This window comes from Pelecanus crispus, chromosome 2, assembly GCF_030463565.1.
Source record: "Pelecanus crispus isolate bPelCri1 chromosome 2, bPelCri1.pri, whole genome shotgun sequence".
Taxonomy (NCBI): Eukaryota; Metazoa; Chordata; class Aves; order Pelecaniformes; family Pelecanidae; genus Pelecanus; species Pelecanus crispus.
This window is the reverse complement of record NC_134644.1, coordinates 70,301,717-70,324,397: the sequence shown is the minus strand read 5'-3', so window position 1 is coordinate 70,324,397 and position 22,681 is coordinate 70,301,717. Positions and strand designations below refer to the sequence as shown.

The following is a 22,681-nucleotide window of genomic DNA, read 5'->3' as shown; positions in this document are numbered from 1 at the left end:
CAAAACAGTCACTAGCTATGAATTGAGCAGTAACTTAAGTTTGCTTTGACTTTATTGCATAACTTATATTTAGTTTCTCTTGAATTCTTAAAAAAAAAAAAAAAAAAAAGGGGGAGGGTCATTTGATCTCTACAGGGAAAAGACCAGTAGTGGCCCTACTGTACAGAGGTTTCTTCAGTTACAGACTGTTTTTCTAACTGTTTACACTGTGGACTGACTCTCCATATGTTAGATTGCCTTCCTGCTGCCAGGGAGGATAGGAGCATCTTGCCCCGACCCAGGCTGCAGTGTAGACACAGAAAACTGACAAACACCACGCAACCTGAACAAAAGATTGAAGAAGAGCAAAAGTGGTAGCAGCCTGGCAGAGCATTCCCGGTTCCCTCCCCAAACTGAAGCCCGTCACAGGCAACACCATGAGCAGACGATGGGAACTGCACGCCTGCTGCATGGGCAAGCAAGAAGGTACCCTGTCACTGGGAAGCGGAGACAGCTTCCCTGCCTGCCACCTCCAGCCGGGAGCTGCACAGCGTGCTCAAACCGTGTTAATACCTGCCTGAGCGCTTCTGGTAGCCTGGCCCGGAGCAAGCGCTTGACATAGAGTCAAGTGGCAAGAGGTGATGATGAATCCACAAGCTGCAGCCATGACGGCCTCCCCGTCTCTGTGCTTGGGGGGATGTCCTCCCAGCCTCGGGTGTCATTCCCATTCGGTAACCTACGCTTTGTGCCGTTCAGTTCATTTCTCCCAGACGGTCACTGGATACATAAAGTAATTTCAAGCAGAAAACAGTGTTATACAGTAGGCTGACAATCAATACTCTAAAAGTAACGTGTAGAAATATATTATTAATGCAACTGTTAGATAAATAAACTAACTCAATGGAGGTCTCCGCCTCCTTCACAAAAACTTTCCCCTACATGTTGTCTCTTCTCTCCTTAGCTCTCGTTTAAGCCGTACTCCCCCCCCCTCCCGAACGCTCCCTCCGGGCACGCCCTTACCGCTCCATGGGCCGGGGGGACAGGAAGGCTGCAGGGTACCGGCGCGGGCGGCGGCCGCCGCAGGGACCACAGAACCGGGCCCGGGCCGAGGAGGGGCAGGGGCAGGGCCGGGGCATGGGGCGGGGCAGGGGCCGGGGCAGGGGCAGGGCCGGGGCAAGGCAGGGCCGGGCAGGGGCCGGGGCAGGGGCAGGGCCGGGGCAGGGCCGGGCAGGGGCCGGGGCAGGGGCAGGGCCGGGGCAGGGGCAGGGCCGGGGCAGGGCAGGGGCCGGGGCAGGGGCGGGGCAGGGGCGGGGCAGGGGCGGCTCTGTGCCGCAGGCCCCGCCCCTTTCTGCCCGCCGCCTCTCCCCGCCGGGCTCGCGCCCGCTGGAATGTCCGCGGCGGCCCGGCGGCGGGGGCGGGGCCTGGCGGGGGAGCGGCAGCCAATGGGGGTGGCGGGAGGCAGCGCGGGGCTGGCGGCGGGCGCGGGGGGAGGGGGCGTGGCCCGCGTCAGCGCCGTCCGTCTGGCGGGCGGGGGTCGCGGGGCGGAGCCGCGCGGCGGGCGCTTGGCGCGTCAGCGCGCTGCGGGCTCGCGAGCGGGCCATGGCGGTAACGGCCGCTCGGTGGCCCTGGGCCCTGCTGTGCCTGGCGGCGGCTCCGCTGCTCTTCCCCGCGGCGGCCGGTGAGTAGCGAGCCGCGGAGGGGGGAGGCGGCTCCGCGGGTCCTTCTTCGACAACATGGCGCAGGGGCGAGGCCGTCCGCGGGGTGCCAGAAGCCTCGGGGCGGTGGCGTCGCCCGCGGGAACGGGGCGCGGCCCGGCGCCGCGGGTCCCTCCTGTCTCGCCGCAGCCGGGGGCGGGCTGCCGGGAGCCGGGGGAGACGGGGGGCGGCACCCCGGCACCCGCTGCCGCCCGCACCTGCCCCGCGGGAGCGGCGGGCCGGTGGGCGCGGGGCGGCGGCAGGTGAGGGCCGGGGGTGGCCCCCTGGGTGCCCGCGGGGCTCTGGCGGGAAGGGGCAGCGTCGCCTTCCTGCTGTCCGTCCGCTTCCCCCTGCTGCCGTCTCGGTGTCCGCCGCCGCCCCACCTCCCCGTGGAAAGCCCCCGCCTGAAACCCTGGGCCGACCGCAGAGAGGGGGCTTAAATAGCTGAGGTAGCGAGGAGCGGGTTGCGGGGGTACGGCCGCCTTTCCTACATCCCGCCTGGCAGTGTGATGAGGATAGACCCCTTCGTTTACCCCGCCGGGTTACATGACTTGGGGCTGGATTTGTGTCCTCGGCTGTCATGCTGGCAATAGGTAAATTCCCAAGGTTGTGGTTTGAAATGGAGAAGATCTGGTGTCTTCTGCCAGATGGATAAAACCTGACTTCTGGATTGCCATTTGAAATGTCAGAACAGCCCTTGTATTCCAGGGCTTGTATTCCTTGTGGTTTTGCTAATGTTTTCAATAAGAAAAATGGTGTTGAACAAGGTATTGAGTTTTTTAAAAAGTGAAGGCAAGATGTTTAATAGAGAGAAAGATAGTGGTACAATAGTTTCCTGCATTGCAGTTCTGATAGCAGATAACTTCTTGACAGGACCAGAAAAGAGTAATGAAAAAAGAAGGCAGCACAAGCACAGATACTGGCAAATAGCTTTTAATAAATAGATCATGTTGGTAATGCTGTTACGGGAATGGAAAATACAAAATATGTAATACTTTAAAGCAGAAGCCTGCAATCACTGAGACGTTTATGGGCATTTCATTGTTGTTCTATAGCTCCGATTTCTAGTGAGGCACAGTTTTAGGAAGGAGACAGTAAAAAGCTAGTGGAACGAAATATGACATATTCTAGCCCAACTTTCTCTTGATAAACCTACTCATATTGCTGAGATACCAGATCATATCAAAGAAGGAAGTGTAGATATTCCATAGTTGGACATAAATAAAATTTTGAAATGAAATCCACTAGAGAAAGTGGGAATGAGAAAGTAAGGGACTGACTGAAAGAGATGTCATAAGGCATTTCAGAAGAGGTTAAGTGGAAAGAGAACTGAGGAATTGTGTTTGGAATGGATATCGTTAATAACTTCCATTTCTGACTTAAGCACTAAATATCACTCTGGGCCAGTTTAATTTGCTGCTAATTCAAAATACCACCAATTGATTAAGATTTTGTATAAAAGGAAACAACCATAAAGTTTAGTATATTTTTACTTCATTGTTACTCTTCGGTATAATTGGTGAGACTTGACACTCAGCAGTGGAAGTGATTGAGAAGGAGAACTATCCTGGATGTGTGTTAGTACATCATAGGACGGTTGGGAGCCACTGAAAACTAATGGATAAAAGGCCACAGAGTACTGAATAATCTATGTGAAGGAGTATTTAATAAAATGTTGCCCAAGATATTAATGAACTCAAATTGTAGTGACATATGCGGTTAAACATACGCGTTGTCACCTAAGCCAATGTAAATTCTCTTTATAAGTTGGGAACTCTGAATTCTTGGGTCTCTTAAATGTAGCAGTTACTCGCAATAAAAATTTATATAATGAAAAATTTCTGGGACTCACGGTGAAACAAAACAACAAAAACAAGATTGAGTAGCCAGTATTTCTGTTTGTAAGTAAAGCCTATGTTTAAGTACATTTGGTGTGGGTTTTTTTACTTATGACAATTAATCTGCTGGATGTCTTTTCATTGTGAACCTGAATGTTTTCTCCAGCACTGTGTTAATGCGCTTGCAGTCTGATTACATAGGCACTGAAATTCAGAAACGTTTCTGAAAATAAGTGCAACTCTTGCCTTAAGAAAAACTGTCTGTTCTTCAAAGTTAATGTTTTTCATTGTTGTTACATATTTCTAATACCATGGCTTTAGAACAGGACTAAGAAAGTGTAAAGAAAAGCTTTTCAATTAAGTGAAATAATAACTGAAGTTTGAACATGGTGGAGCCTGCTAATGATGAAGTTGATTCTTGGCACAGATGGGCTTACTGAACATAGTGCAGGAAAACCTGCAAGATCCTGTATGTAGCCCTCAAATTGGAAAGATTTTTAAGCCATCTGTGTCATATCTCAATCCTTTTCTGCAATGGTAGAAAATTGGCAACACCCATTAAAGTCAATTTTACAATTTCATTCTTTCATTTCATCATATTGTAAGCAGGGTTTTGGTGCTGTCCTCATTTATTACAGGCATTTTGCTTTGTTTCTAATTATTAATGAAAACATTCACCAGTTACAAGTCCTACTTTGGTTTCTCTTCTTTCTTCTTCAGGAGTGATAGATTTCTGCATTAAAATATAGCTAAATCCTGTAGCAGCCATTTTAAATTGAGTGTTTCAGACAACCTTTTCAGTGATTTCCCTCCCTGCCCCCCCCCCCCCCCCCCCCCGGGTTCCTCAACATTTTCAGGCTGTAATTTTCTTTTCTTTTTTAATGTCACTTCAATATTGGAGAATTTTGGTTTTGGTGGTGGTGGATTCTTTTTGTTTTTAAATTGGCTGTCTTCTTGTAACAGCTATAAGCTTTCAGAAGAACAGATGAAAACACTTGTAAGCTGTGACACTATCAAGGAAGTCATGCCCAAGATCCCTCTTATTGGTTTGGTCAGAATCTAGTTAGTAACTAGGTATTGTGAAATACAACTTCATATGTGTGGTATTATTGTCCTGTATTGCTCTTATCTTGTATTGGTGTGATATGTAGTTCAGATACAGTTGAGCAGAAGTCTGTAACCATTAAATGATCCTGTGTGTGAAGATGTGCGTGAAAGTAAAAGCTTTGAAGGAAACCTCTGTCTGTTTTCTAATACACTGTTTCAAACACTGGGCAGTGAGCATGAAAATGAGTATCAAGGAGTTGTGCAGTTAATTTTATATTGGCCAAGCTTAACTCTGAATGAAGGAAATATTTGGATGTTACAGGGAACAAAGCACAACAAAGTGTAATGTTAAAAATGCTGCTTTAAACCTTGGTCATGACTTCTCAGTGCTTCCGTTCTCATTTGGTTTTCTGTTGATGTGTTCATATCTGTGCTTGCTCTATGACTTCCATCTAGTCAGGCAAAACCACTCTTAATCATCCATCACTAGTGAAGCAATTTACAGTTTTGTTCCAAGTTTTTAAGAAGCCAGACTTAAATGAGCAGCTGTGTTCACCTCTGTGTGAAAAGGGGTTCCTGCTCTGATTTCCTTTTTCCACCTGTTCCTAACTGGGTTCTTGCACTTTTCAGATTCTGTGAGATTATTCCATTTACAAAGGCATGTAGTCTTTTTGGAGTTTTTTGGTGGGTTTTTTGTTCACTTTTTATTACTCTATTCTTTTTTTTTTATTATTATTTCCCATGAGTGAATAAATTGAATTGCCTTCTGAAGAAATTTGGCAGGTGCCAAGCTAGTGCAAGTTAAGCAGCAGAAATGTGGCTAGAAGCAGAAGGAAGGGGAGTGAGGTCTCCTTTTGGTGGGAGTGAGTGTTCAGAGGTAATTCTGTGAGGCTCGATGCATAGATCTGCGTCAACTTAGGAACAAAAATTTTTCACGTTCTTTTTTGCCTTCTGGGAATGAAAATTTCTCACGGTTGTCTGTGGACCAGACAAATCATCCTGATAGGCCATCAAATGGGCGCTTCTGTTCAGAGGTGATAGTTAAGTGTTTCAGGTCGTTTAAATACCTTTTTCCCTCCCCCGCTTTTCCATAGGTTTGTCCTGTTGTTACCATGCAAAGGACAACTTAATGTGCCGTGATGTCTGTGAACAGGTAAGCTTGTTTTAAATTTGGTTTATCCCTCGGAGTTAAAGTCATGCCTTTAGACAACGATGTAGCAAGATTAGGGTTATAAGCAAATGATTTTCTGTGTGAATACTATGTGTGAATTGTGAGATGTAATATTATTGTTATTTAAATTAGAACTTAAACTTTTAAAACTGTAGTCCTCTTTCATAGTGGAAAACAGGTTCTGCTGAGGTTGAAGAGAAATAGATATACAAATCTGAGGTCAGGATTTGGTCAAGAAGTGATAAGCATGTTAGGAAATGGGAGGGGTGAAGATATTTTACCCAATTTCTGGATCTTGTGTGTTTCCAAGCGTTGGGGAATTTAGAATGAAGAACAAGATGTCAGTACTGTTCTTTCTTCCTGCCGGTTCTTGTTTCTTAGCTAAGTGTCTGAGATACTTACTATGATATATGGCTTTGTGAATCCAGCAAAAATCTGCTTACTTACTCTGTTCGTAAGGTAATAACAAAGAGATGTTTGTGCTAAATTCAAGCTTGGAAAATACTTTTCTACAATTTACGTTTAGATTTGTACCTTTGGATAGTATGTTGTACAGCTTTGTGTGCGTGTATTTCTATAAATTTATATACATAAAAATTTTACATCAGTAAAGCATACATACACACAATTTTTATATTAAAATTTTGTCCTTACATCATACCTGCCCCTTTTCTTGTCTTCGTTACCTGCTTTGGGGCTATTCAAGCACTAAACCTGCTTATGATTAAGTTTATATTTATCTGTGATTGTACTAAGAAAACTTTTAGTTTAAATTGCGCTTATTCCTCCCTGATATATTTATAGAATGCAATCAAATCCCCTTTCAGCTTTACTGTTGTTAGGCCAAACAAGGAAAAGTCTGGCAGTCTCTTTGTGTAAGATATTCTCTCAATTCCTATAATTATTCTCACAGCCCTGCCAGCATAAGTTTATCTCTTTGAATACAGATAAGCAAAACTGTACATGGTATTATAAACAAAAGTATAGCACTCAGTCTTAAAAATCATGTTAAAACTTACATGTAAGAGAAAGATGTCCATTCCTGAATATAAACAAATTTAATCAGCAGGTTTAATAGCTGCATTGAGAGGGCGTTTGGAATAATCTGTCCAGTTCTTGCTTCTGTTGCATTGGTTTGAAGTTCCCAGTTTATCATGTGAATTCCTGTTAGCTCTTCATGAAAGGCCTTGAGCTTTTTGCTGTCAAATTCCATCCCATTTGTGTTATTCCGGTTCTAATTATTCTGTAGGGTTTTCTGTGGTTTTTGTAAGATACTTTGATTTTGCCTCCTCTGGATGATCTCTCTCTACTCAGATAATCAGCATATTCAGAGTCTTTGTGGTGAGAGGTCTAGAACAAGTCTCAAGCAAGACTGGCGCCCCTCAAATTGTCCTATAAGGAGCTGTCTTAGTTACATCAGGCTGGTAGCATCATTTGCTGAATGATTCTTTGATATAAGCCAACAAACTGGCTGAAGGGGCTGTCTACTATTTTTCTACTGCCTTTCATGTTCTGTAACAACCATTTTGTGCAGCACGATTCAAATGCTTTGTCTTTGTTGGATCCAATTTGGAATGTATTATTTGATACTCCCCCCCTTGTCTTAAACATAAAATTTGTAGGATGAAGGTTTACATACATGGGAGGTGACTGTAAGGGAACAGAATTGGCTGAATGACTTGCCTTTTTCTGTCTTTCCAAACACCTTTTCTAAAATATTTGCCATGCACTTGTTGCCTTGTCTGTACCACCACACTGTACCATCCTGACATGATAATTTATTTAATAATAATAATAAAAAAGTTTTCCTCCTAGACTTGGTAGTTTGAGCCCTAAAACATTGAAGTTGCTTGCCAGGGGCATCAGGGAAAGAGAGCAGGCTTGTCCCCCATATTTCTGTTTAACTAATGCTTACAGAATGCCAGCAGCCAGGGTGCACAGACAGGAATTTGGGTGTTAACACAGATGTTTCTTGTGGAGAGGGGCAGCAGGTGGTGCAGATGTGCTTCTTGAGACTGTGTGCACCTGTTACGTCCAGCAGGACAGGCTCTGGCAGTGGCTGGGCCAACCACTCATGACACGTTGGAGGTCTTGACCCAGAGGGAGCTCTTGAGGAAGAATGTGTCCATCCAAGTCTTGGGCTGCAGGGAAAGGATGGTGTCTCACCTTGAGTCAATGGCACTTAAACTGTGTTCATGGAGAACCTGCAGGGGCAATAGCCTGAACTATGCATTGCATGGAAAGAAGCATGACCAGAAGCTGTGCTTAGTGGAGACTGAAAGTTTGTGACTCCTGACAGCAGGAACAAGTCTCTTGGCTTGTCTTTGGATATGCACTTACAGAATAGATTTGGGGCCTTAGAACAGGTGAGGAGGAGCAAGCTCCATCAGGGAGCCATCTTGGCCTAATCAACTGGTTGTAAGCAGTGCCACCAGGAGAAGGACTCCCTTCTGCAGGGGATGGAGGCACTCATCTGCAGATGAGGCTTGCTGTCTAAGGTGGTTTGGTTTTTAGGGGCTTAGATCTAGGATGTTGCGGAAAGTACAAGGTTTTTTTGACCCTCAGACTATTACCCATTGGCTGCTCATCTACATGGACACCAGTGATACTATTGAGGGAGGCCTTGCATGGGTAAAAGGTAACTACAGCCCAGGGAATAGGGTGAAGGGCACAGGAAACCCAGTGGTGTTCTGCTTCATCCTGCCAGTTAAGGAAAAAGGCTTGATTAAGAGTAAGGAATTCTGCTAACTAGTAATTCAGCTACATTGTGAGTCCTTTGAATAAGAAAACTTGGATTACAGATTTGTTTGTCAACTAACATGATTCAAAGATGTAATTATTTTTGCATTTTTAGTAAGTATTATTCCAAGCTTAGTTTCAGTATCATCTCCTTTTGATGATTATTTGATTAAGTCTGTCAGATACTGTAGCAAGGAATAAGTGGGCCTGGCTTTCTTTAATTGACTTTTTTTTCCTAAGTTTATTTCTGGGAAGTTTCACAATGATAAGGTTCCTGGCAGCATTCATCTCTGTACCACTCCAGAGATTTCTATCCCGATCCTCCTCCAAGCATACGAACAGTCCATCACAGTCCTCGGGAAAACATTTTAATGTTTCAAGAGGCTGGCTTGGCTAAACGGAGAAGTCATGAACAAGCTTCAATGCAAGAAAAGCAGTACAGAGAAAGCAGAAGCAGGGAAAGGTTATAAAAGAGGAATTTAGACAGTTTGCCCAGGCACGTAAGGTTATATTGGGAAAGACAAAGCTCAACTGGAGTTGAGACTTGCAGAGGATATCAAGGGCAATAATGCTATGGCAGTAGTTAAAGGCTGAAGAAGGAAAAATGTGCGACTGTTGCTGAATGCAGCACATGATTTTGTGTCAGCAAACACAGGTAAGGCAGAGGTACTGAATGCCTTCTTTCCTGAGTCTTTGTTCACAAGGTCTTCAAGTCCTCTGTGCATAGAGACAGGGTTCAAGGAGGAGTACTACCAGTAATAGGTGATGGTTGAGTCGGAAATTGAGAAAATTTGACCCATACAAGTCCATGGGACTAGGTAGACTGCATCTAAGGGTGCTGAGAGTGCTGGCTGGTGTCACTGCAAGGTTACTTTCATTTTTGAAAGGTTGTGGAACTTGGGAGAGGTCTCCAATGACTGGAAAGGGACAAACAATGTACCCATCTTCAAAAAAAAAAAAAAAATCCCAACCAAAAAAAAACGCCAAAGGACTAAACTACAGACTACCCCAATCCACTGAACTACAGACTAATCATCTTCTCTTAAATCCCTGGGAAATTCATGGACAGAGTCCTCTCAGAACACATTTCTGAGCATGCAAGGGGTAAATCATGCCTGACAAGCCTGATTGCCTTCGATAATAAGGCTACATTTCTGGATGAGGGGAAAGGAGCAGATGTCATTTGTGTTCACTTTAGCAAGACTTTTGACGCTGCCTCCCTCAATATTTTTGTATCCATTTTAGGATAATATGTTTTTGATGGATGGACAAATAGATAAGTAAAAAAATTGGTTGGGTAATCAGGCTCAGAGATAGGGGTTAGTGGGTCCTAGTGTGCCTGCAGGCTAATAAGAGGTGGAATACCAAAGGCGTCTGTCCTGGGACCTGTCCTGTTTAACATGTTTATTACTGACCTGGAGGAGGCAACAGATTCCATTCTTGTTGAGTTTTCTGGCAATACCAAGCTAGAAGGAAAAGTTGGTAATCTTAATGGCAGGACTGTCATCCAGAGGGACCTAGACAGATGGAAGGAAACAGGAACTTTATGAAATTCAGCAAGGACAAAGGCAAAGTCTTGCACCTGGGAAGAAGGAATCGCTTGCAACAATATGAGTTGGAGATTGATTTGCTAGGGAGCAGATTTGCTGAAAAAGGACCCAGGGCTACTGGTATACAGACAGCAAGCTGAACATGAGCCAGCAGTGTGCCCCAACAATAAAGAAGGTGTCCTGGGCTATATTAACAGGACCACAGCCAGTAGGTCTGGAGAAATTATTCTCCCCATTTAGTCAGTGCTTGCTGACCACATCTAGAATACTGTGTCCAGTTTTGTCCTCTCTGTTACAAGAAAGACATCAGTTAACTGGAACAAGTTAGCAGAGTCACCAAGGTGATCAGGGGGCTGGATCACATGCCCTCTCTGGAGAGGCTGAGGGAACTGACTTCAGCCTGGGGAAGAAGGAGCACCTCAGAGCAGCCTTCTGATACCTGTAATAAGTTTGCTCAGAAGACACAGCCAGGCTCTTCACAGTGGTACATAGTAGGAGGACAAGTGAAAGCAGTCATAAATTGAAACTAGAGAGTTCCAGCTGGTTGCAAGGCAGAACTTTTCCACCATGAAAACACAGAGGCTGTGCATTCTCCATCCTCACAGGTTTTTACAACCTGACTGGATAAAACCCTGAGCAACATGGTCTGGCCTCATAGTTGACCCGGCTTTGAGCAGGAGGTTGAAATAAATTATCTTCTGAACTCCCTTCCAACCTGAACTGTTTTTATTATTCTATGACCTCAGAAGACCCCAAATACTAATGCAGTTCTTCTCTTGCTCTCCTTTCTGAAACCAGTACTATATTCTTGTTTTTCTTTCCATGAGTTTACCGTGTTGCAAATTTAGAATAGAACTGTAATGTATTTCTCCTCCTGAAAGATCTGACATGCATTCATGTTTCAGTTATTCATGTGATTTCCAGTTTCATATCCCACATTAATAGGTCTGTTTCCATCCCTTTTGTTGCCCAGTTTCTTGTTTTAATTTATAAGTGTTTTACTTCATTGGACTGCTAAAGGAACAAGAACTAAAAACATGACTAATGTGGGACCAGTAAACAATTTAAAATGTGCTGAGAGCTCAACTTATATTAACACTTCCATGAAATTTTAGAAAACAAAACCAACAGCAAAAAGATTGATGAAGTAAAGGCATCTTGTAATAAACTGTTAAAATATTGCTGCTGTTCTAAGGAAATGAGATGAGCAACACTACAAAATGGCCTGAAAGACACCTGGGAAAAAAAGATAAATTTACGTGATTCAGAATTGTGTATGAAAATCAATAAGGTAAGGTAAGATTTCTTCCCAAGTATAGCTATGCAAAATAATTTAAGTTGGAAGAGTCATTTTATCTAACCTCCTGCTCAGAGAGATGCTAGCTTCAAAATTAAATGAGGTTGCTGAGGATCTTGTTAGTCAAGGTTTGAATATCCTCAAGGGTGGGCTTTCCACAGCCAATCTGGGGAATCTGTTCTAGTACTTAACTACTCTCATGGTGAAGATCTTGGTTTTTTTCCTTTGCATCCAGTCAGAATTTCTCTTGCTGCAGCTTGTTACTTTTGCAGCTCATCCTTCCACTGTGCAACTCTGAGAACAGTCTGACTTGTCTTTTCTATAATCCAGCTTCAGGTACTGGAAGACAGGAATTTAGATCCCCCCTGCTCCCTCTTAACCCTTCTTCAGTTTGAACAGATTCTTTTATCTTGGCCTGTCTTGGTATGTCATGAAGTCCAGCACCCTTTGTGGCCTTTCTACTGGACTGTCTGCAGTTCATCAATAACATTCTTTGCACAGGGGTGGCACAAAACTGGGTTTGGTATTACAGATGGTGGCCCCATCAGTGCCTAATAGAAGTCATCTTCCTTTAACCTGCTGGCAGTGCTGTTGCTAATCAAGTGCAGTGAACTGTTAGCTTTCGGTAGTGCATCGGTGCACTGCTGACCCATGTTCAACCTGTCATCCACCAGGACCCAACACCCTTTTCTGCAAAGCTACTTTCTAGCCAGTGAGCAACCATCCTGTACTGTTGCATGGGGTTATTCCATTTCAGCTGCAAGATTCTCTGTTTGCCGTTGAACTGCTGGAGTTTCCTGTCAGCGCATTGCTACAGCCTGTTGAAACGCACCTGAGTGGCAGCTTCACCCTCCAGTATATTGATGACAGCTCCCAGTTTAGGCTCATCTGTGTACCTGCTGAGGACTTTTTCTGTCCCATTGTCCGGCTCGCTAGTAAAGCCATTAACAGTATTAGTTTGACTCCTATATTATACCACTTCTACGTGACCAACACTTGGACATTAAACTACTGACTGCTGATCTTTGAGCCCTGCTGTCCAGGCAGTTTGTCACCCACCTTGTAGCCCACCCATCTCATCCATGTTTCACCAGTTTGGCTCTAAAGATACAGTGGAACACCATGCAAAAACCTTTTTTAAGTCAAGGTAGACAGCATACATATACTGTTCTCCACTTTTTTAATAAACCACTCGTTATGGGAAGCTATCAGGCAAAATTTGCCCTTGGTATGCCTGTGTTGACTGTTCCCAGTCGCCTTCTTGTCCTTCATGTGCCCTGACATGGCTTCTGCGAGGACGTGTTCCACAGTCTTCCTGCGGGGTGAGGTTAGGCTGAACAGCCTGTAATTCCCTGGGTTATCCTTCCTGCCTTTCTAATGGATATGATGTTTGTCTTTTTTCAGTCATCAGGAACCTCATCCAATCACCATGATCTTTCAAAAGTGGTAGCAAAACTGCCTTGCAATGACAATGGCTCACTTCTCAACATCCTCAGTTGGCATCCCATCCAGACTCATGAACTTGTGGATGTTCAGTTTGCTTAGGTGGTGCTTAACTTGATCTTGCTCTGCCGTGGGTAGTATTCATTCCCCTGTTAGTTTTGATAGTCTCTTTAACTAATCCAGGTTTTGTTCATCTTTGTTCCACAAAAATTACTTGTTTCAGGTTTTTGTGGAAGGACTTTAGTTGCCTAAGGTCATATAACATGTAGCAGAAGATTAATTAAGTAAATAGAGTTGTATAATGTTTTGGTATGGGTGGCAGAAATCCTCTATGTTTTTCACACTGCCTATTCAATAGAAACTTTTTGATTGGAGTGTTGAGGAGCAAATTCTCATTCATTTATGTCATGGTTTAACCCCAGCCAACAACTAAGCACCACAGCCACTTGCTCACCCTCCCCGCCCCTGGTGGGATGGGGGAGAGGATCGGAAGGGTACAAGTAAGAAAACTCATGGGTTGAAATAAGAACAGTTTAATAATTGAAATAAAATAATAACAATAATAATAATAATAATCATTAAAAATGGTGAAAAGGAAAACAACAAGAAGAGGAACAAAACCGAGGGGAAAAAAAAACAAGTGATGCAACAAGTCACCATCCACCAAACGATGTCCAGCCAGTCCCCGAGCAGCAGTCGCTGCCCGCCGGCCAACTCCCCCAGTTTGCATACTGAGCATGACGTTATATGGTATGGAATATCCCTTTGGCCAGTTCGTATCAACTACCTTGGCTGTGCCCCTTCCCAGTTTGTTGTGTACCTGGCAGAGCATGGGAAGCTGAAGAAGTCCTTGACTAGCCTCAGTATTACTTAGCAACAACTACAACATCAGTGTGTTATCAACATTCTTCTCATCCTAAATCCAAAACACAGCACTATGCCAGCTACTAGGAAGAATATTAACTCTATCCCAGCTGAAACCAGGGCAACTTCTAAATGTAAAAATTCCTCCTTCATAAAAAGAGGAACATATTTGAAAGACTATAGATAGATAAAAGAAAATCTTAACTTTGCATTGTTTACATATTAACTGTTAGCCAAAGTTGTCTAAGGGTAGATAGTAGTAAAACTAAAAACGATGAAACCTATTTTAAAAGTATTCAATGTGTAGTTACATTCTGTATGTTTTAAGGTGTGTTTTGTTTCTAACAGATTTTGTCTTCTAAGAGTGATTCCCGTTTGAAGCACTTACTGCAGCGAGCACCTGAGTATTGTCCAGAATCAATGGTAAGGCTTGCTAGTTTTTAATTAAAGAAAACAAAACAACTATTCCTATATTAAGAAAGTTTTGCTTGCAAAACATAAGGTTTTAAAATTACTTGTATTTTATTTACTCACTGAATTTTGAGCTGGTAGAACATATGTGTATGTCTTCAAGATTTTGCTTCCTTGCTATGAGGACTAAAAGAAATCTTATAATGAGATTTGATCTTCAAGGTAGGGTGTTTTTTGTTTTCTTTTGTTTTTTTTTTTAAAGCCATTGTGTATTACGCTACTTGCAATAAGATGGGACTTGACAATTTTGCTAGGTGTCCTGGTTGTGTAAGCTGTGAAATGCAATGAAAATCTGACCTGTGTTGTAAAAAATTGTGCTGGGTGATTGTCACTTGGATGTTGATGGCAGTGACTTAAATTAGATCATGTGTTGCAGATTGTATATGGGACAAAGCTGTGAGGTCTCGGTTCGGCTGAGGCAAGGAGACCCTCATAGCTGCCCTGAATGGTTAGATAGATCCTTTCCTCCTGTGTGTCAAAAGTATGTATTTTCAATTTTTTGTTTCTGTGGATCATCAGCTCTAAGGTCTTGGAAAGTTATAGACAGCTGATGGTATGAGTAAAACCTGTGGCATGAAAACATATCAAAGTGGTGAATAACATTTGTTTTGCTACTGGTTTTCTTTATCTTTTATTCCCTGATAGGAAGAGTAGGATCTGTCTGTATAGTAGAGGAGCCTGTTTTTAGAAGACAGGATTGGAGAGTATCTGAAAGGGGGAAAATGATTGACACTGATTTTTTTTTTTAACTCCCATTTACCATCTTTATAAATGGAAAGTTTGCTGTCCAGTGTGTATCTTAAATTAATAGCACTGAACTGGTAATATCTATAAACTTTTTAAAACACACCTAGATATAAAATAGTAACCGTTCAACTTAGTACCATATTTGCTGTTTTCAGATACCACTTGTCTTTATTGGAGAGGTGTTCTAGTGACATTCCACAGATGAGCAGATAGATTATGAATTTAATCAGATGGTCTATTTTCTGGAGCACTGGTTACATTGTGTTGTCTATATTCCTTCAGGTAATATGATAGGAAGGTTATTGCCTGATATTAAGTAATACAGTAACTGCCAACACAAGAGGCGACTTTATCTTAGAATCATAGAATCATTTAGGTTGGAAAAGACCCTTAAGATCATCAAGTCCAACCGTTAACCTTCTCATGAAATAAAGGAAGTCAACTGAATCAATGAGGTGGAACTAGTAGAAGTAGCAGCTCTTTACCCTTTTCTTTTGAGCTGACTTTAACTCTTATCTAAATTAAAGAGGGAAACTCCTACAAATATGGCAGAGGACAGTTTTAGATCATTAGATGCAGATCCATGGCAACTTCAGAAAGTCATTAATTCCTGTGATGACAGAATCGTTGCATGACTGTATGGGTTGCTGTTTCAGTGTTACTGAATTGGACTTTTCATTTTTGTCTCAAAGAGCATGTTCAACACTTTCATTTAAAGCCCCTTGTGGTGAGTTGACCTTGGCTGCACACCAGGTGCCCACCAAAGCCGCTCTATCAGTCCCCTCCTCAACTGGACAGCGGAGAGAAAATATGACAACAGGCTCGTGGGTCGAGATAGGACAGGGAGAGATCACTGACCAATTACTGTCACGAGCAAAACAGACTCACCTTGTGGAAATTAATTTAATTTATTGCCAATCAAAAGGTCAGAGTAGGAGAATGAGAAATAAGAACAAATCTAAAACCACCTTCCCCCCACCCCTCCCTTCTTCCCAGGTTCAACTTCACTTTTCTCTACCTCCTCCCCCTGAGTGGTGCGGGGGGATGGGGAATGGGGGTTGTGGTCAGTTCATCACACGTTGTCTCTGCCACTCCTTCCTCCTCATGCTCTTCCACTGCTCCCAGCATGGGGTCCCACCCACAGCAGATGGTCCTCCATGAAATTCTCCAGTGTGGGTCCTTCCCTGGGGCTGCATTTCTTCATGAACTGCTCCAGTGTGGGGTCCCCCACAGGGTCACAAGTCCTGCCAGCAAACCTGCTCCAGTGTGGGCTGCTCTCCACAGGGCCACAGGTCCTGCCAGGAGCCTGCTCCAGTGTGGGCTCTTCATGGGCTGCAGCTTCCTTCAGGGCACATCCACCTGCTCCAGCATGGGGTCCTCCATGAGCTGCAGTGTGGATATCTGCTCCAACATGGTTCTCTGTGGGCTGCAGGGGGACAGCCTGCTTCACCATGGTCTTCACCACAGGCTGCAGGGGAATCATTGCTCTGGCACTTGGAGCACCTCTTCCCCCTCCTTCTTCACTGACCTTGGTGTCTGCAGGGTTGTGTCTCTCACATATTCTCACTCCTCTCTCCCAGCTGCTGTTGCATAGCAGTTTTTTCCCCTTTCTTAAATGTCATATCACGGAGGTGCTACTAAAATCGCTGATGAGCTCAGCCTTGGCCAGCAGCAGGTCCATCTTGGAGCCAGCTGGAACTGGCTCTGTCAGACATGGGAGAAGCTTCTGGTATCTTCTCACAGAAGCCACCCCTGCAGCCCCCCCGCTACAAAAACCTTGCCACGTAAACCCAGTACCCTTAAGTACCCTTAAGACTTGTCACTTGCCTTCTTACTCTGCAGAATTTTCCTCTGATTTCATCTAATTAAGGTTTTCCCGGTGCTTGCTTAAAAAATACTGAATGCAATGACAGTGTACTAAAATACTAAAATGTAATCCTTCAAGGCTTTTCTGTACTCTTGTCATTTTAAGTACTATACTGTGATCATATTGTCTAAGTGTTGTAAGACTCCTTTTGTAGGAAGTTTAAACATCTAGCATAGTGTATCACAACTCCCATAGCTTTGAATTCTTCAGGCTTCTAACACAGCGCACCCACTGTAACTGTGATATGTACTTGTTTCTGACAGTTGAACTAAAACTCTTACCTTAGATGGAACTCTTCCTCTGCTGCCTAAACATCCTTCTTCCAGGACATTTGTAACTTTTATTGCATGGGTAACCTAAGTACCTGTGGCAGACCAGTGTCTGACCTGAGATTTATTTTATACTAGCCCCAGTGTAAAGAATCCCTCATAGTCAGCTTGGCTAGTAGTCTTGGTAATAACAGTAATGAGAGAGATAGGGACAGCAACTCTTTGGTAAGCTCTTCACCTTCTTTTTTCTGCCAAAAAAAAAAAAAAAAGCCACAAAACATTTGCAGAATTATTTTCCCTAATACCATCAGCCACTTAGGTCATCTAACAAAACCTGAGCTTAGGACCAGACATGCTTTGCAGTTGGGGTGAATCCAACAGATCCCTATTGTAACTTTTCATGTTAGTAATATTTACTTATACATCCTTCTTCCATGTATCTATCTTTCCCTGAAGCTACATTTCTCTGGTCTCTGGGGTACCTTAAAACCTCTTTTTTTTGTGTGTGTGTGGTTATATGTGTTGTTTGGGTTTTTTTTTTAAGCTGGTGGAAAGGAAAGCTAGGGCAATAAGCTTCTCCACAGGTCTTCGTGCTAGATAAATCTTTTTCTTTGTCTAAATAGTTGCTACTTAGTTCTCTAAACACTGGTGGAGAAAGTTGACTAGCTAGCATATTCCAGGTAATCACAGCATGTCGTGCACCGACAAAAAGCTGCTATTGATAACATAGTCTGTTGATGGCAGCCTTCTCGTCAAAACAAGTGGTCCTCAACTTATATCACATAGTTGCTTCTTCAAATGATGTCTTGGACATAAGAATTCTTCCATTAGGATATTTAAAACCCAGGGCAAAAATGCTGAAAATGCTGTTTTGTGTCTGCTAGAAACTCTTATTCTGTAGACTTACTTTTGCTTAATTGCATTTTACTTTTCAGGGAGAAGTGTGGGGTTGTATAAATTCTTCTTTGCCAGGTAAGAAGTACTAGTTTACTATTGAATTGTGTTGCTTTTTCACCATATGTATGTTTTGATGTTGTGTCTACCACCTGCACCTATAGATTTTTGTGATAATTTAACTTTCATTATGCTTCCCTTATAAACTGTATTTGATGTCTAGTTTCCTTTCGTCTAAGTGGGGTTACCTGGGCTTTTTTTTATTTTAACACTTCTTTTCACAGAGTGCCTCTGTGAGGTGCCTGTACATTAGTGCACACAGCATGGAGAGCAGACAGGAGGAATTAGAAGTCTACGTGCAGTTACAGGGCTACGATTTTATTGGGGTCACAGAGACACAGCAGGAAGGCTCCCACAGCAGGAGTGCTGTGATGGACAGGTACAGGAAGGACAGGCCAGGAAGGTGAGGAGTGGTAGTTGCCCTTTATGTGAGAGTGTAACTGGTGTGCATGGAGCTCTGCCTGGGGATGGATGATGAGCCAGTTGAGAACAGCACATGAGCATATGAGTGGCATAGTATGGGTATATCAACATATTAGTGAGCATTCCAACATAGTTGATGGTGCGGGTGTCGCTACAGACTGCCTGATCAGGAAGAATTAGTAGATGAGGCCTTCATACAACTGGAAGAAGTCTCATGTTCACAGGCCCTGATGCTCATGGGCAAGTATAATCACTCTGGTACCTTTTGAAGAGACAACACAGGAGGGCACAGGCAGTCTGCTTGGAAGAATCCCGTGGGGTTTGGCCCTGGAAAGAAGAGAGGTCCAAGAGAGCTGGTTGATTTTCAAGGATCACCTTATCCAAGTTCCAGTTACGGGGTTAAAAAAGCCAGAGCCTACCTGGAGTTCATCCTGGTGAGATATGTGAAGGGCAGCCAGAAAGCTGCCCTGTTTCTTTAACTATATCAGCAGCAAAAGGAAGACCAGGAAAAATGAGGGCCTGCTGCTGAATGGGACAGGAAACCTGGTGACAAATTACATTAAAAAGCCAGGGCCACCTTTGCCTCAATCTTTACTGGTAAGATGAGCCTTCAGGAATGCAGATCCCTGAGATCAGTGGCAAAGTCCAGAGCAAGGAAGACTTGCACTTGATGGAGGAGGATCAGGTTAGGTAATATTTAAGCCAACCGAACACAAGTCTATGGGACCTGATGGATACCCTTACAAGTGCTGAGGGAGTTTGCTAATGTCATTGCAAGGTCACTCTCAATAATCTTTGAAAGGTCATGACTATTGAGAGAGGATGCTGAGGACTGGAAGAAGGCAAATGTCACTTCTGCCTGTAGAAAGGGCAAGGAGGACCTGGGGAACTACAGGCTGGTCAGTCTCACCTCAAACCCTGGGAAGGTAATGGAACAGATCTTCCTGCGAACCATGTCCAGACACATCAAGGACGAGAAGGTGATTGGTTATAATCAGTCAGCATGGGTTTATGAAGGGGAAATCATGCTTAACCAACCTGATAACCTTCTGTGATGAGATGACTGGCTTGTTAGATGAGGGGAGAGCAGTGGATGTTGTCTAGCTCAACTTTAGTAAGGCTTTCAGCACTGTTTTTTGTAATATCCTTATACACAAACTGATGAAGCGTGGGTTGGATAAGTGGACAGTGGAGGTGGATTGAAAACTGGCTGAACTGCTGGGCTCAAAGGTTTGTGATCCGTGGCACAGAGTCCAGCTGGAGGCCAGTATCCCAGGGGTTGATGTTGGGTCTAATCCCATTTAACATCTTCATTAATGATGGGACAGAGTGTACTCTCAGTGTATTTGTAGATGATACAAAACTGGGAGGAGAGGTTGCTAGACCAGATAGTTGTGCTGCCTTTCAGAGGGATGTTGACAAGATGGAGAAATAGGCAGACAGGAACCTCATGAAGTTTCAGAAAAGGAAATGCAAAGTCCTGCACCTGGTGAAGGCCCCATGCTCCACAGCAGACAGGAGGCTGACCAGCTGGAAAGCAGCTTTGTTAGAAATGTACCTGGGGATCCTGGTGGACAGCAAGTGGAACATGATCCAGCAGTGTGCCCTTGTAGGCAAAGAAGGCCAACAGCACCCAGGCTGCGTTAGGGAGTGTGTTGCCAGCAGATCAAGGGAGGTGATCCTTCCCCTCAACTCAGCATTGATGAGACCGCATCAGGGATACTGTGTCCTGTTCTGGGCATCTCCGTACAAGAAAGATATGAACACGCTGGAGCAAGTCCAGCAAAGAGCCACTTCAAGATGATTAAGGGACTGGAACATATATGAGGACAGACTGAGAGAGCTGGGATTGGTTACCATTTTCAAAGAAGAGAAAGCTGAGGGGGGTGGATCTTACCAATATGTATAATTATCTGATGGAAGTGTATAAAGAAGGTGGAGCCATGCTCTTCTCAGTGTTATCTAGTGGCAGGAGAAGAGGCAGTGAGCACAGATTGAACCATGGTAACTTCCATTTAAACATAAGAAAAAACTTTTTTACTGTAAGGATGATTGAACAGTGGAAGAGGTTGCTCAGAGAGGTTTTGGAGTCTCCATCTGTGCAGGTATTCAAAATCTTATTGGGCAGAGTCATAGAATCATAGAATGCTTTGGGTTGGAAGGGACCTCTAGGGATCACCTAGCCCAACCCCCCTGCAGTGAGCAGGGACAGCTTTGACTGGATCAGGTTGCTCAGAGCCCCATCCAACCTGACCTTGAATGTTTCGAGGGATGGGGCCTCCACTGCCTTTCTGGGCAACCTGTTCCAGTGCTTCACCACCCTCATTGTAAAAAAATTTCCTCCTTATGTCCAGTGTAAATCTATCTTACTTTAGTTTAAAACCATTGCTCCTTGTTCTGTCGCAACAGGCCTTGCTAAAAAGATTGTCCCCATCGTCCTTGTAGCCCCCCTCTAAGTACTGAAAGGCTGCAATAAGGTCTCCCTGCAGCCTTGTCTTCTCCAGGCTGAACAACCCCAACTCCCTCAAGCCTGTCCTTGTAGGAGAGGTGCTCCAGCCCTCAGATCATTTTTGTGGCCCTCCTCTGGACCCGCTCCAACAGTTCCATGTCCTTCTTGTGCTGAGAGCTCCAGAGCTGGATGCAGTACTCCAGGTGAGGTCTCACTAGAGCAGAGTAGAGGGGAAGAATCACCTCCCTTGACCTGCTGGCCACTCTTCTTTTGATGCAGCCCAGGATATGGTTGGCTTTCTGGGCTGCAAGTGCACATTGTTGGCTCATGTCCAGCTTTTCATCCCCCAGTACCCCCAAGTCCTTCTCCTCTGGGCTGCTCTCAATCCCTTCATCTCCCAGCCTGTATTGGTATCGGGGGTTGCCCCATCCCAGGTGCAGGACCTTGCACTTGGCCTTGTTGAACCTCATGAAGTTCACACAGGCCCACCTCTCCAGCTTGTCCAGGTCCCTTTGGATGCAATCTCATCCTTCTGGCGTGTCAGCTGCACCACTCAGCTTGGTGTCATCTGCAAACTTGCTGAGGGTGCACTCAGTGCCACTATCTGTGTCATTGACGAAGATGTTAAACAGCACTGGTCCCAGTACGGACCCCTGAGGGACACCACTTGTTCTGGGCAGTCTGCTCTAGCTGACCTTGCTTTGAGCAGGGAGATTGGACTAAACAATCTCCAGATGTTCCTTCCAGCCTCGGTGATTATGTGGTTTTCTTTCTGATTTTTCTCCCCTTTGACTATCCTCAGTACAGAAAGTATTTCATAACAGAGTTTAGAATGGGGCCACAAACTTGAGTTTTGACTGGATCAGCGTCTCTGGTTTTTCATAGTGCAGCATCCGCAAAGTGTTTTCACACACACATGCACACACACGCAGACACACGCACGCGCACGCAGACATATGATGAAATAGTGCACAGCCCTCCCAACATAGGTGTTATCATGGACAGTTGCAGAATATTGACTGGATAAACAGATGACTTAGTTATTTTCTTTCTTAACAGCTGTATGACATGCCTGGCAGTTTAGTTAAGAATGCAGGTGAAAACCTGTTTTGCTTATGGGTTTCAGTGGCATCCTGTTGTAACACAATATATATGCTAAATAATTTGGGACTCTGCCTTATAATTTGCTGCTATATATATCCTCTTTGTATTTTCATTATAGTTCGTGTTTCCTCCTCTTCCATTCCTTCCCCACACCAACTTGATATTACTGATCTGTGTTAAAATTTAGAAATTGTTTGATTTACCAGTAACTTCATCACAATAGTTACCTTAAAATATTAATATTCTCACAGCTACCACCTGAGCTACTACTCTTTTTCACATTTGTTTCCACTTCCTTAAACCCGTCATGATGGTCTTCTATTTCTTTTATGGCTCATCCTCACAAAACCACACTGTAAGTCATGCTTTGTTGTCCTTGCCAAGACAGTGTTGCAAGCCTTAAATACTTAACACTAGATATTCAGGAATGTAAGTATTCTCCTAAAGAAAATTGTTTTTCCATGTTTTCTGAAGGCAAGTATCATTAGTTTGTCAAAGTCTGTTTATTAAATCCAGTAGGCCTACAGAACATGTATTATTTTTTGGGACTTGTCTGGGAAATTGAAGTTTCTTTATGACCATGCACACACAGTAGTTCAAGAAGCTGCTTACAAAACATGATCGAGGGACCCTCAGCTGGGGATGGGGAGAGGGGAAGAGCAAACCCAGCAACCTGTAATTCTAGATGATAACTATGTTCTGATTTTAAACTTTTATCATTTTCTGTAAGCAGACTGTAGAAGACTTCAAAGAGACAACAAAATTCTCACTTGGG

The 22,681-nt window shown here is 43.9% G+C and overlaps 1 protein-coding gene across 1 annotated transcript in view; it reads left to right on the top strand.

The window, feature by feature from the left end:
• The first annotated feature begins 1,578 nt into the window (after positions 1-1,578).
• The window catches only part of RECK (reversion inducing cysteine rich protein with kazal motifs), a 73,383-nt gene continuing 52,280 nt past the window's right edge, over positions 1,579-22,681 (top strand). The window contains 4 exon segments of the mRNA XM_075705544.1: positions 1,579-1,657; positions 5,653-5,711; positions 13,971-14,045; positions 17,912-17,948. Of these exon segments, the coding sequence (XP_075561659.1) occupies positions 1,579-1,657; positions 5,653-5,711; positions 13,971-14,045; positions 17,912-17,948 (250 nt within the window).